We start from the raw sequence: 15,312 nt of genomic DNA on the forward strand, positions 1-15,312 counted from the left end.
TGCGTTTGTTCGTCGAGCGCTTTATTTTAAATACACCTTTGTAACAAGACTGCTTTAAGATCCGCCTTCTCTGCTTGGATACGTCGAAGTGACCCGTGCAAACCTCTCAGTCACGTTCAGTTAGGGTCTGATGAGGGGCAGAGACACACACCAGGCACACAGGGTGGGAATAGATCTGGGCGAATAAAAGAATGTCAATCTGTTCTCTTTCAGGAAGGCACACACGCAACTACGTCAACATCAGTGGCTGATGACGTGTTCCTTCTTGATGAGGTCCGCAGCGTACTCTGCCACCATGATGACGGCCGCCATAGTGTTGCCGCTCGGAAGGGACGGCATAACGGACGCGTCGGCGACTCGCAGGTGGCGCAACCCATGGACCCGAAGTCTGTTTATTTAAAAAAACGAATTTAGCCAAGGATGCACGCCCAGTCCAAAATTGCCACAGAAATACCATAGTTTCCCGCGATTAAAATACCATGGGGTCCCTGGTTTCCAAGGGATTCTCCGAGTTATCCATAGAAATACATTTCATATAGGACTGATCCCTCTTACGATGGGACCGTCAGGTCTCCTGTATAGGACCCTGCTACCATGGTTTATTTTGCCATGGATTGCATAAAAAACCCAAGGAAACGCTGTAAAACCTTTTTTCATCAGAATATCGGCCTTAAATTTGGGCTGCTCTGCAGGATATATGTCAAAATAAGTCCGTTTAAAATTTATTAAAAATTTAGGCCCCCCCCCCCCCCCCCCGTGCAAACTGCTTGGGCCAGGTAAAAGTGGACAACGGGTTCGGCTCCACCTTCTTTTTGACCCCGAGAACCTACTAAACTTGTCCCTGCACGCTTGTATCGGACTTCGTTATGACTCAGCTGTTCTCATCAAAATTAAAACAATATTCATGTAGGACCGCATCAAAATCGCGGCTAATGCTAGATTATATCGTCAGAGGGCGCATCAAAAAATGTACGGGATCGACATGGGATGTGGAATGTTTGCAGTCCCATGGACTCAATAGCGTAACGATCCCATATAGTTAATTTAAGACCGCGATGTGATCCTGTTCCAGTGAACAGCAAGCAAGGAACACCACAAGGAACCCCATATAAGAGATGCTCATGCCTATTATGCACAACCTAGGAAAAAGACCCCATAAATAGGATGTGCACAATGTGCGTTTATTTCAAACTGTAACTTATGATCTAAAAATGTCCCTGTTTCCCTGTTTGCTCTGACTTTGATGTAATATTTTTAAAATGTACCCTCTTTATGACAAGTTTTCTTCTCAATTGTGCTGCAGTTATGCTGTTTGGCATTTTCTGACAAACTACACGGAGAAAAATACTTTGGTTGCTGTAACTAAAAGTGTCTTTTAGATATACTTATTTCTATGCGGGATAAAATATCATACGAGGGGGCCACCGATCGCGTAATCTTGTGTACAGATGAGGATGAGGGTGCAATCCCTATATAATCCCCTACATAATCCTGATGAATTCCGTGTAATACTTGGCCAAATTTTAAACCATCATCACTAGATTTCACCTCATTGGCCAAATATAGTGGTTTCAGAGCCAAGAATTCAACAAAATGCATGTGTAATCCCTTCAAAATTCACGTGTAATCCCCGTAATCACGTAATCCTGTGTACATCCTAAATAGACTATTCCGGCGGGAGCGCGCAGAAGACTCCACGGAAGCACAAAACGACGCGTCCGTGTAACAGTATCCTGTTTCGCTGCCCCGAAAGACTAGCCTATCTGTTTTTCGGCGCTCTCTGCAGCGCTGTCTTCCTCTTATTGTGGGGTTGCTAATATTAACAGTAGAAAAAAGGTAAAAATTGCCATTTGTTCCTTGATCCTTTAGGATTACGCAGCAGTTTTTACTCTTTTACTACCGGGCCATTTCACCAAAACTGTCATATTCTTGTGCACAGTCGATAGCGGACGAATAAGTCACCTCACAAGGACGCCACTTTGCACAAATCTGTCCGACGACATAACGAAGCGAATCCATACTCGAACAGCAAACCATAACCTCACACTTCGTCTCCACGGGAAGAAAACTGATGATTTTCTCCACTTTTAACTTGTCCTCACTTTCAGTTTCACCAAAATAATCAGCTAGAAAACATAACACATGTTGAGATGTGAACAAACGGGGTTTCCAACTTATCATTGGAACCCCACAGAACGATTTCGCATCAATAGTTTGATCAATTTGAAGGAGTAATATATGGAAAAGTCGGGTTATGTTCGTTTTCACAAAACAACAAAAATTACTAAAACAAAGTTCAAAACGTGATAAAAAATCAACGAATGGTTGTCCAATACTTCTTGTGGGCGTAATACAATGCTCAAGGTACTAGTTAAACAATACGATATGGCGAACACGACAAATCTCGTCATAAACCTAATTTTATCTTCATTTTTCAAACGTACAAGTTCCAAAACAGGCCGCCGCCGCGCCGTTCGTGAAGGGACGGCTCGCCACGTGCATTGTCGCCACGGGACAGTGCAGCCCTAGGGTAGGGCCGACGTGTTCGCGACAGGACATTTGGCCCCGGGGTGCCGGCAAACAGTGTTCATGACGGGACAGGTCGGCCCCAAGAGCATGCCGAGGAGTTCGTGACGGGACAGTTCGCTCACAGGTTCGCACCGCACGTGTTCGCGACGGGACAGCTCACTCCCAGGTTGGTGCCGACCCGTTCACGACGGGACAGGTCGTCCCCAGGTAGCCGCCGACCTGTTCGTGACGGGACATTGTGGCCCAAGGAGCATGCCGTCGTGTTCTCCACGGGACAGTTTGTACCGCGGCCCTACCGGACTCGTTCGTCACGGGACCGTATGGCCCTCCCAGCCAGAAATGCAAACTCGAAACGACGTCGAATCGACGTCGAAGTGACGTCGAAGTCGACAATTCATCGATCTAGATGACAAAATTCCATCGGATCTGTAGTGTACCTAAGACATACTGCAAATAAGCTATCTGCAAATAACTGTAATGGCTACTGTCACACTGAATAATAAAGCAGTTAGACTTGAGACACGGGCGTGAGCACACTTAATTAATTCTGACAACCCAAACTACATTGGCGACGAGGTACTCTGAACTCTAGTCTCCACGATGGGAGACTCTGACGGCATGGAGAAGTTTGAGCCGTATGTCAATGCGTCAAGTGTTGGACCCAGGTGGCGGGTTTGGGCGCGCCAGGCGAAGAATTATTTGGAAGCAAAAGGATTTGAAGAACCTAAACGACAGCGGGCAATGTTCCTCCACAAAGCTGGAAAAGAAGTAGAAGAGATCTTCTTTGCAACCGCTCCAGATGACCCGGTTCAACCTGCTCCTTTGCCGGCAAACCCCACCGCAGCCCAAGAAGAGGTCCACGCTGCAGCGACGCAGGCTTTTGAACGTGAGTCAAGATTGCTCTTTGAAAACGCTGTGTCACTTCTAACTCGCCATTTCGAGCCGCAGAAGAACCATATCTATGAAAGAGAGATTTTCTTTGATTTGCGGTTCGAAGCTTCAGATACGGTCGATTCATTTGTCCAGAAGCTCAGGTCCCAAGCCTCTTACTGTGATTTTGGTGATGAGGGGGATATGATTCGGGATCGTTTGTGTGCACGATGCCCGTGGGCTGAGCTCAAGATGGAATTGAATAAAGTAATAATGGCCGCTACTGCAGCAGCGCCCTTCACCTTACAATCAGCACGCACCATGTCCATAACCTATGAGAAGCTTTTACAACAGGCCAGAGCCACTACTGATGCTGTCAACCGCCTTCAGTTGAATAAGAAGTCTTCTCAAAAGAAAGGTACGGATAATAAGAAGAATAATGGTCCTAAATCTGCTGATAATTGTTTTAGGTGTGGGGCCCCTGACCATAAGGGTTATGATCCTTCCTGCCCTGGTCTAAATCAGTCTTGTGAAAGATGTGGTATTAAAGGACATGTCAAGAAGATGTGTAAAACCAAGAAGGAAAGAGTCGAAGCATTCAAGGCAAGGAGAGTCGATGTCCCTCCTGTCGATTCGTCGGACGATGAAGATATCATACGTGCCTTTCACGAAGAACTCCCCGTCTGCCAGTTGAACTCTCAAGATGCAAGTGAGTACATAAAAGTACACTTGGGATATGCTAAAACTAGAATGTTAATTGACTCCGGATCAAGGAAAAATATTATTCCTAAGCATATTTGGGAACAAATCAAGAAGAAATTTCCAGGGGTTTTTCAAGAACAACTAAGAGTATTATGCCCCTATGGTCTGGAAAGTGGAACTAGAGTTCAAATTCTTGGATACTTTGTCTGCAATGTTTCCCTCGAAAATGGGAAAACTTTGGACAATGTTAAATTCTATGTGGTTGATGTACCTCCTTCTTACGAAGCTTTGTTGGGGAAAGAATCTGCCCTGCTACTGGAAGTCCTTCGACTTGGTTTAGGAGCTTCTGACCAGCTGAATGCTGTTTCTCTCCCCTCTACTAGCATTGCTAATAATTATCCTACTTTGCTTAAGGGTGTTGGCAGAGTCGCCAACATTAACAACACCATTCCAATGAAGAAGAACTCTCCAGGGATAATTCAACCTCAAAGAAGAGTGGCTTTTCATTATCTCCGTCCCATGGAAGAAATTTTATCGGATCTTCTGGCTCATGACATCATTGAGAGAGTTCCACCGGACCATGTTTCCAAATTTGTGTCTCCTTCTCATCTTGTTCCAAAAAAGGATTCTGGTAAATTTAGACTGGTGGTTGATATGAGACAGGTGAACCAGTATGTTGAAGAGGTAATGTACCCAATTCCACTGGTGGAAGATTGTTTGGCCAAATTAAATGGTTCTAAAATATTTAGCAAGATTGATTTCAATTTATTCTTTCACCAACATGCAATTGCAGAAGAGTCTAGAGATGTTGGTACATTTAGTACACCATTTGGCCTTTTCCGCTATAAAGTTCTATTTTTTGGTTTGAGTTGTTTCCCTGAGTTGGCTTATTCCACTGTAAGAAGCCTAACCCATCATATCAAGAACTTTGTCCTGATGTAGGATGATGGTGTTATACATGGAAAAGACCAGCAGACCCATGACAGGGCACTGCGTTTGGTCCCAGAAGCTTTCCAAAAGGCTAACTATACCTTGAACTTGCTAAAGTGCCAATTTTCTGTCCCTGAAATCGAGTTTATGGGTAGCAGAATTTCTGCGAAAGACTACCAACCTACTGATCACAGCATGGAGGCAATCAAGACGTTCCGAGAACCCGCTTCTGCTGAAGAAGTGCACAGCTTCTTGGGACTGGCTAATTTTTGGGCTCCATGTCGATTCGTCCCCTCACTATTCGTCCCCCTGAGGACTGGTACTCCGTCTATTTGTCCTCAGTCATTTTGGTATACTTTTTTTCGTCCGAAGATAATTCGTCCTCAGTTTTCATTATTTGTCCCCCATTTGTCCTACCTTCCTGTCCTCTTTTCGTCCCCTCTGATCCTGGCGTGGGGTATTGTCAAACTGTCGAAAATTCTGTAACCAGAAACGGAATCCATACAGATATAGCCCTGCACTTCATTGCTATGGTCAAAATCTGTTCGACAGGTGTTTGAGAGAAAAAGATTTAACTTTGCTTGAAAAGAAAGAAGTACATTCCAGCGTACAGAATCACACTGTTGAAAAAGTTACCAGACCATTCTGTAGTAATTTACTGGTGTATTCTTTTAACAGGGCTACTATAAGTATACCCCGCACCCATTCAGATAGACGCACCTAGGGTTTGTTGCTCTGCACGTGCATGTGCACGCCAGTTGAACACGTTATTTATCAGTGAATTGTCACTAGGTGCCGCGTGCAAGGGTTCGAAAAAGGTGACAAGTTGTCTGGGTACTAACCATTACTGAGGACAAACTAACCGAGGACAAAAAATCTAGGGACGAGTTATCATGTCACTAATTGTTGAGGACGAATCGTCGGAGGGACGAGTAACCGTAGTACGAGTCAGCCTGTTCCCAATTTTTGTTCTGTATTTATCCCCAACTTTGCCAATGTTGCAGATCCTCTCCGCAGGCTCACTCGACAAGGAGTTAAATTAATTTTGCTGGACTGAGGAGCAACAACGTAGCTTTGAGGCTTTGAAGAGCGCCTTGTCGGCACAGTCTATTTTGGCCTATTTTGATCTCTCTGCTCCAACAACTTTGGTCGTAGATGCCTCACCTGTTGCCCTGGGGGCTGTTCTATATCAACTGCAAGAATATCAAGGTCAGTTAGTCAACAGAGTCATTACTTTTGCCTCTAAGGCGCTTACAGTTTTGGAAAAGAAGTACTCACAAACGGAAAAGAAAGCTTTGTCTCTGGTTTGGGGTTGTAAAAAACTTTCCATGTACCTTCTTGGGTGTTCCTTCAAGCTAGTCACAGACCATAAGGCCCTTGAGTTTATTTTTAAGCCCACCAGCAAGCCATGTGCCCGGGTGGAAAGGTGGGTCTTGCGATTGATGCCCTTCAGATACTCTGTGGTTTATAAGCCTGGCAAATCTAACATTGCTGATTGCCTGTCACGTCTTTCCACTGTACCTAGTGGGAAAGAAGATGTCTCGGAAGAATGGCTAGTTCGAACATTAGTTTCTGATTTGACTCCAAGATGTATTACTTTGGAAGAATTACAGGAGGAAACTCAAAAGGATGAAGTCTTACTTCCCTTGTCTGTGGCCTTGAAGTCTGATGCCTGGCCACCCTCTCTTAGAAGATTTGAACTGATTAAAAATGAACTTGGAGAAGTAGAAGGTATTTTGACTAAAAACTCAAGTTTAATAATACCCAAATCTTTGCAAAAGAAAACTCTTGCTTTAGCACATGAAGGTCATATGGGCATAGTCGCCACAAAGCAGAGACTTCGCTCTAAAGTTTGGTGGGATGGAGTTCATAAGGATGCAGAAAAGTGGGTTAAAAGTTGCCATGGGTGTCAACTTGTACAATAACGCTCCACTGTTGAACCGATGCTCTCGTCTCCTCTTCCAAGAGCCTGTTGGGACATTGTAAGCTGTGACTATTTAGGCCCTTTGCCATCTGGAGACTACTTGTTGGTGGTTGTCTGTTATTATAGTCGATACTTCGAAGTCTTGTCTACCAAGAAAATCACAGCTGAAAAAACTATTGATTGTCTGGAATATGTCTTCTCTCGATGGGGCTACCCATATATTTTGGTGACTGATAATGGACCTTGTTTTGTTGCTGGAGAGTTCCAGGAGTACCTGAGGAATGTTGGTGTGACTCACAGGCTTGTCACTCCATTGTGGCCACAAGCCAATGATGAAGTGGAACGTCAAAACAAGACCATCCTCAAGCGGCTCAAGATTGCCCAAGCTGAAGGGAAAAAATGGAAATCAGAGTTACAATCATTCTTGTTTGCTTATCGCTCTACTCCTCACTCTGTTACCAGGATAGCCCCGCTCGAGTTGATGACTGGCAGGAAAATTAGGGATAAACTCCCATCCTTGACAACTGTGTTTCCTCCCTTGGATGACGAAGAAGTGAGAGACCGTGATGATCTTTCAAAGGCCAGAAACAAGGAATACGCAGACAGAACCAGGCATGCTGCACCCTCTTCTCTTGGCTCTGGTGATCGAGTCCTACTTCAGCAAAGGAAGACAGACAAACTCAGCACCAATTATGAGTCTTCTCCTCTTACGCTACTCAAGAAAGCTGGGTCAAAAGTTTGGGTTCAAACAGACCATGGAAAGGTACTTGAAAGGAATAGCTCTTTTGTAAGACCATACGTTGACCGCACCTCTCTTTTTCCAGAAGCAAATGAACCTAATCCTTCTGCGACGGTTTCAACACCTTCTCAAGCCTCTCAAGATATGCACTCTACCCCTCAAACTCCTGCGACGCCTGCATCAGCTCCAAGCTTGGCTCGTCCTGAGACTCCAGTTACTTGTCCTACCACTCCTCGGAGACCTGTTCGTAATAGACGCTTACCTTCACATTTGAAGGATTTTGTATTAAACATTCAATTTCCCTTCTGATCTCTTAATGCCTGTGATATAATCTTTTATTTTTATTAAAAAAAGGAAAGGTGATGTAGTGCACCTAAGACATACTGCAAATAAGCTATCTGCAAATAACTGTAATGGCTACCGTCACACTGAATAATAAGGCAGTTAGACTTGAGACACGAGCGTGAGCACACTCTTAATTAATTCTGACAACCCAAACTACGTCGATTTCGCGTCGATCAATCAAATCGACCAAATTTCGACGATGCATTTCTCGCTGGGCCTCCTGGGGTGGTGACAACGGTGTTCATGACGGGACAGGTTGGCCTCAGGGGCATGCCGACGTGTTCGTGACGGGACAGTTTGGCACCGGGGGGCGCAGTTGGCGTGTTCGCGACGGGACATATCATCCCCTGTGTCGACGGAGATCCGTTCGTCACGGGACTGTCCTGTATGTCTATAAGCACCTATATCTCTGCATGCAGGCAAGATATTGTCATTTTGATCTCACCAGGACCTTACTTTTGACAAGTTCTTTCAAACAAGCATATAAAACGTTATTCGCTGATTACTCCTAAAGCAATAAGATATTTGCCATTTTGACTACACCGTTGTCTTCCTCTCGAAAAAACCTTTCAAACGAGTATAAGGTTGATGGGTGTCTGAAGGCTAGAAGGCTAGTTAGCGCAGGAGGCATCGACCTTATCGGTACCTCCTATCAATATGCGCTCATTTGTTTTTAGTCCACACATACCCGCTCATTACTAAGGGCTCTAAACAGAACCGCTCATCTGCACGGGTCCTACGCAGAACCGCTTATCGTTCTGAAATACGGGCGGGTGATTCCCAGATTTCAATGGATGTTTCTAGGCGCTGAGCTTCAATTTCGAAACAAAAAATGTAACATACTCTCTCTGGAACACCGTATTAAAACTGCTATAACCCGTAGAAGCCTACGATGTTGGGTGATATTGTAGTAAATATGAGGGGCAACCTAACCTAACCAGCGCCACGGCCGCGAGCAGATGAGCGGTTCTGTGTAGAACCCGCGCAGGTAAGCGGTTCTGTTTAGAACCCGAGGTGATGAGCGGTTACGTTTAGCCTAATGAATTATAAGCGCATATTGAAAGGAGGTACCGTTATACTCGTTTGAAAGGTTTCTACGAGAGGAAGACAACGGTGGTGCACTGTCCCGTCACGAACGGGTGTCCGTCGACCCGTGGCCGCAGTGTCCCGTCACGAACACGTCGGCGGCCTTTTGGTCCGGACTGTCCCGTGCCCGACGCAAAAAAGATTTGTTCGCTTTTAGATCGTTTTCTGTGCGTCGTGGTGAACTCCACGCGCACAAGCCGCGACCTTTTTAAGTGTTCGCCAGATGTTCGCGCACGGTTCGCCGTGGAGTTCGCTTTCGGTCCGCCGAAGAGCGCGAATGTGACATTTCGCGAACATTGTTTGCTTTTGGTACGTCATGGGCCGACTCCGCTTGGGTCGCCAAAAGTTCGCCTGCGGTACGCGTTGAGTTCGCCAAAGGTTTGCTTTTAGGTTGCCAAATGTTCGCTATTCGGACGTGAAAACGGGGGGGGGGGGGGGGGGTTCACAGGGGACGACGCCAGGGATAGGGGGTGCGGGTAGGGCAGTACCCGGGGGTAGGAGATGTCCAGGGCGGGTAGGCAGCAGTATTCCGATAGCCAAAAAGGAAAATATTTTATTTGTGGTTTTTATCGATTGTTACCTTTCCCTGGCCCCCTCCCTCTTCCTCTACTTCAACGTAGTAATTTTATTTAATGACATTCAATTGGAAAGTACTTTACCTTTGCTGGGACTCGAACCTCGGTCATCCGAGTTAGGAACCCGTCGCCTTGACCACTAGACCACGAGTTCGCCGGTAAGGGGACCGTGTCCGATACCGGGGTCCCTCCTCGGCCAGCCTCGGGGCTCTACGGGCCAGAAGATTATTACCGACAAACCGCGAGCGACCTGAAAGCGTACTAAAGTCCCCATCTTCGCGACGCGAGCAGAAAGCACACATAAAGCTATATTTTGTTTTGCGGCGGGCACTGACTGACAATGTACTGTTTAGTGCGTAGGTACGTACAACTGTCAACATACATAACCTACGAACAAAATTTGTACGTAACTATGTACAACATTGTACCTAATTATGCATAATATCGCCTAAAATTGTGCGTATATTACGTATGTGCATAGTTGTACGGAGGTATGCGTCCTCTCTCTACGAGTGCGTTCTCTCTGCAACTTCAACTCGTATGTAGACTGACGTGGTCGTTGTGTCCAGCTGCCAAAGTGGGCAGTGTGCAGTGCAGAGGAGCCGTCGGGCTCCGGGGTCCGGGGGTTCCGGGGCCGCCCCATCGTCCCCTCTTCTGCTCTCAAGTGCGCCGGTCTAGGGATTAGCGCTAGCCCTCAGCCGGGGTTTCCTGGAAAGGAAAATACCCCGACTCCTCGGGGCTCTCCAGGTGAACCGAAAGCGTACTGTGGTCGCTCTGTTCGTCTCGGAGCGACTTGAAAACATACTCAGGTCGCTCGTCCGCGCATGAAGCGACTCGATGACGGACAAATGTCGCGCCGGCGCGAACCTCCGGCGAATCTTGGCGATACGTCGCCCAGGAGCCTGACGAACCTCGGCGACCCATCGGCGCACCGAGCGCGACCCTCCGCGAACCGATAGCGTACCGAAAGCGTACCAAAAGCAAACAAATCTTTTTGCGTCGGGTGAACGGATACCCGTCGATCATGTCGCTGGGATGTCCCGTCACGAACACGCTCGTTGCAGCCGCGGTGCCGAACTGTCCCGTCACGACCGGTCACGACCATTGCCGCCGCCACCATTAGGGTAAGTCGTATATCGCTTATTTTCGGTTTTGGGGTTGTAATAGTGTTTTCCAGGCGCCATTTTGGATGAAAACTCCTGGAAACATTTTATAAGTTTTTTCCTTTAACGTTTTCATAACCCTACCTTGCCTGTCATTCTGGCCTGCCATAAGAGGTGGTTGTGAAAACCTCAATTTCGGGCGTATTTTTTCTTGACTAAACACGCAATTTTACGGCCCTCTGGGCGAAAATTTTAGGGAGAAGGCTCTACCTGAGCCGGTTTTCGAGCTACGATTTATTTTTGGAAGGGAAAAGGTTGCTTATTTACAGCAATATAAAAACAATTCATATCATGCAAACAAGAAGAGATAGAGCCTTCTCCTTAAAATTTTTACCCAGGGGGCCGTAAAATTGCGAGTTTAGTCCAGAAAAAAATACGCTTAAAATTGAGGTTTTCAATACCACCTCTTATGGCAGGCCAGAATAATGGGCAAGGTAGGGCTATGAAAACGTTAAAGGAAAAAACTTAAAAAAATGTTTCCAGGAGTTTTCATCCAAAATGGCGCCTGGAAAACACTATTCCAACCCAAGAATCGAAAATAAGCGATATACGACTTACCCTGGCCACCATGGGGTGTGTTGTCCCATGTCGAACGACTCGGTCCCGTGGCGGGCGTCAGCGAACGTCGATTTCAGTTGGTCCGAAATAAGACAGTTTTCGCGAAATGACCCTACCGTTAGTATTAGCAAACCAACATTAAGAAGAAGATAGCGCTGCAGAGATCGCCGAAAAACAGATAGGCTAGTCTTTCGGGGCAGCGAAACAGATAGGCTAGTCTTTCGGGACAGCGAAACAGAAAGGATATTGTTGCACGGACGCGTCGAAAAGGGGTCGCTATTGGCTGAGCGGCGTCCCCCTCCACTGCGGGAAGATGGTGGGAGACGCCGCTCGGCGAATCATGGGCCCTTTTGTTTTTCCGTGGAGTCTTCCCCGCGCTCCCGCCGGAATAGTCTATTGAAGTGGTGGCCCCTCGATATATTAACTTTCGCAAAATACAGCCGTTTTCGTGCCTGCGCCTTGCAATGGTGCTAGAATTATTCGAAAAGGCCACTATGCTGCCATTTTCAGAAAATACACTTTTTCTTTGCTCGGGTCCCGGGGTTAACGGTTACAGTGTTGCTAACCACTTCTTGATCCCCGATCCATTTCAGTAAAGTTTAGAAAATTATGCGATCATGCGAGACATAGGGGACAAACCGAATGGGACAATGGCTTGAGAACCACGTTCATGGAAATCGGTGCCATGGGAATGCCATGTTGTCGCTGAGCGAAGCTCAGTCCAAGTTGATGAGGGGTCAGGCGTTGTCTCGGTCGTGAGTCTGTCTGTCCGTGTGTACGTTCGTCTTTTGTTCGAAAACGGCTGCACTTATGACGGAATGCGAGTTTGCCTAAACATCTGTAATTTAAGGGAGACCCAGTCTCCCCTTTTCGTTCGCAACGGACTAATTTGAAATATTTGGTCCTTTCTTTCCCGGAGGGAGCTTCAGATGTTGTTGTTTCGGTGGTGGCTACCCTGAGTGAAAAAGAGCGCGAACACTCAAATGGCTCCTTGCGCCCACCTCGATACTTTCTGATTTTCTCACACGTGATCATAATGTCAGATGGACAAACCGAGTGTGAAATTTTCAGTTTTAGAGTTGCGGAACTCGACTTACAAAGTTTCGTCGGTGTCCGGTGAAAAGGAACGAAAATGACATTTTAAATGGTTTACGTAATTACGTACGTAAGTTGGAGGGGAGGAGGGGGTTCGGGGTTTGGGAGAAATGTGCAAAGGTAACTATTGTTTCGGGGTCATCTTGACAAAAGAAAACGAAAATGTTTTATGCTCTAAGACGATCGGAATCGAAATGGCAGAGATATTACCCACCAATTTGGCAATTTGGTCGATTTTGAACACTTTTTACCCTTTGGAAGCTAATAACTAAGCCATTTCGACTCTGATCGGCTTTGAGCATAAGACACTTCCTTTTTCATTTTGAAAAAAGAAACCAAATCTTGTATGACACTTTTAATTTTATAACCACTAAAAAAATCCAAATTTTCAATTTTTGTATTTTAACAAAATGTAATAGTGTGTACTTGTAGAATGATTGGAAGTGTTTTATTAGGACATGTCAAAACGATTATTCGACCCACAACTTATTTTCACAATAGCCATGGACCTGCAAGGGACCGAACAATATTATAGCCAATATCGTTAACTCAGGTAGGATAGGCCCATCGAAATCAGAACAAGGTATATCATTTTCTTCAATTGACTAGCTTTGTCTGGAGTCCCATTATGTTTAATGATATCCAATAAAATGATGGGAGCATTTAAATTAAACTCTATGATACGATACATAATAGAACTTTCAATTAAATATACTTCAGCGCTTCAAATGCTTCGGAGAGATCTGATAAAAATGAATGAAAGAGCGACAAGTTATACTTGTCGTAGGTGAGAAGTTTAAATGTATTTTGAAATTAAATTAAATATTAGGGTACTTAATTTCACTTCAACCAGAGGCAACCAAATAGAATTTCACCTTTCACAAATAAAATGAATTGAATGAAATGGGAGCATCATGTGGCATTACAGAAAAGGGTAAATTGATTAGGGGGAGGGCAGTGGGGATAGGAAGGGACAGTAGCAGACATATTCTGTATGAACTTCAGGAACTGTAACAGTTGTGTGTTTACCAAAACAAATCAACCATGTATTTTGATGAATAGAAACCAGACTTCCCAGTATCAAGCTTTTCTAGTGGACTTCCAAATCTATGCCTGTTGTAGAGAGAGGGGGGGGGGTGCAAGGGATTTGAACTCTAGTTGAATACAGCGACCCAACCAGACCAGGCCGCGGTTTAAGGCCCGGCTGGTCCCTCCCCCATCTCTCACGTTCAAGGAGCAGAATCAGTTGCCTACCTACTAGGCGGACCCTCATTCATTATAGTTTTGTTCAATATTTGTTACGTCTTCTGTTGTATTGATGCACTTCGCTAAGCTACCCCGTGCATAATGTTAACGCACGGGGCCCTACGTCTTTAAATGGGATCATACCGTACAGGTACATACCTGGTATCCACGACGGCTTTGTCACCCGGGCCCATGGGACACGAACCCACCCAGTGATACGTAGCGCCAGACGTTGTCCTCACGAGGCACCTAGCGTACTCGTCGGAGTCGTGCGGGAAGCCCCTACCGAAGCAAATTACAAGTTCACACAGTTTAATGGACAGTTTTAAATACATTTTTCAGAATTTCGACACCTTGGAATAAAAGGCACGCAGTTCAACTGCTCGACGCATCCGAGCAACAAAGGCGGATCAAAAAGCGGTCGCTGAACGACGGCGGATCAGAAAGCGGTCGCTGAACAACGACGGATCAGAAAACGGTCGCTGAACAACGACGGATCTACTTTTTGCTGATCTCTGCATACTTGACTTTGAAGGCCTCTTACTCTCCTTACAGATATCGCATCGTGTTGGGTGTTGTCTCTGTTTATTCACGAGATGATGACAATGAAAATGATGTTTTACTGAAAACGATACAACGTCTCCGCGATGAGTGAGAGGCCCCCAAAGTCAAATATGCCGAGATCAGCAAAAAGCAGATCCGTCATTGTTCACCCGTACAAAATGATTTGCCTCATAGGTGGATCTTACTCATACACTCTCGAGACACCGCTGAGCCAGTCTATTGTCAGTTTGAAACGTCAATCGAGTCCACTTTCCGTCAGCGTTGAGTTACTTCTGATCCATAGCCGAGCCCTCCCAGAGCTGCTTTCGTTGGCTCCATCGTGGATCCACAGAGGTGCCAAGATGGCTACTTTGTCTCGAAAAGTAGCCTTTCCTGAGCCATGACTGATCCATGCTAAAGCTATCGTGGAGACAAAACGGGGAACTGTGGCTGAGATGGTTGAGACAAACTCGAGCCATCATTGAGACACACTTTCACCGAATGTTGATAAAAGCTGCGCGCCGACAAGGACGCTGGTGCGAAGCGAACCTCCGACCTACCAGCTGAGAATCTGTCTCGCTAACCGCTTGGCAAGAGCGGAAAGATAGAAGGACGTGTGTCACCGGCTGCACCGGTCCCGCACGTAGCGACGCTGCGCAGAAACGCTGGAGACATCTCTGAGACACACTTGATACGGCGAGCGCTACCACTCGCCCACCCTTGTCAGGGTGCGATGGATCAAGTGTGTCTCAGAGATGTCTCCTGCGAGTCTGCGCAGCGTCGCTACGTGCGGGACCGGTGCAGCCAGTGACACACGTTCCTCTGTCTTTCGGCTCTGGCCAAGCGGTTAGCGAGACAGACTCTCAACTGGTAGGTCGGAGGTTCGCTTCTCTTAAGTGTCCACGTGGGCGCGCAGCTTTTATCAACATTCGGTGAAAGAGTGTCTCAATGATGGCTCGAGTTTGTCTCAACCATCTCAGCCACAGTTCCCCGTTTTGTCTCCACGAT

General features: G+C 46.2%; 2 protein-coding genes across 2 annotated transcripts in view; one reads left to right on the forward strand and one right to left on the reverse strand.

Moving 5' to 3' along the window:
- The window catches only part of LOC113206863 (glucose dehydrogenase [FAD, quinone]-like), a 65,820-nt gene continuing 50,508 nt past the window's right edge, over positions 1-15,312 (reverse strand). The window contains exons 9-10 of the mRNA XM_052265442.1: positions 13,921-14,043; positions 1-388 (exon numbers count right to left, since the gene is read on the reverse strand). Of these exons, the coding sequence (XP_052121402.1) occupies positions 241-388; positions 13,921-14,043 (271 nt within the window). The 3' untranslated portion in view covers positions 1-240. The remainder of the gene's footprint in view (positions 389-13,920; positions 14,044-15,312) is intronic.
- On the forward strand, positions 734-5,085 carry LOC127749025 (uncharacterized). Its single transcript, XM_052265441.1, has one exon. It carries the CDS (start codon positions 3,130-3,132, stop codon positions 5,041-5,043), a length of 1,914 nt encoding a protein of 637 aa, XP_052121401.1. The 5' UTR covers positions 734-3,129; the 3' UTR covers positions 5,044-5,085.

Source organism: Frankliniella occidentalis, unplaced genomic scaffold, assembly GCF_000697945.3.
Source record: "Frankliniella occidentalis isolate FOCC.00 unplaced genomic scaffold, Focc_3.1 Scaffold27, whole genome shotgun sequence".
Classification (NCBI taxonomy): domain Eukaryota; kingdom Metazoa; phylum Arthropoda; class Insecta; order Thysanoptera; family Thripidae; genus Frankliniella; species Frankliniella occidentalis.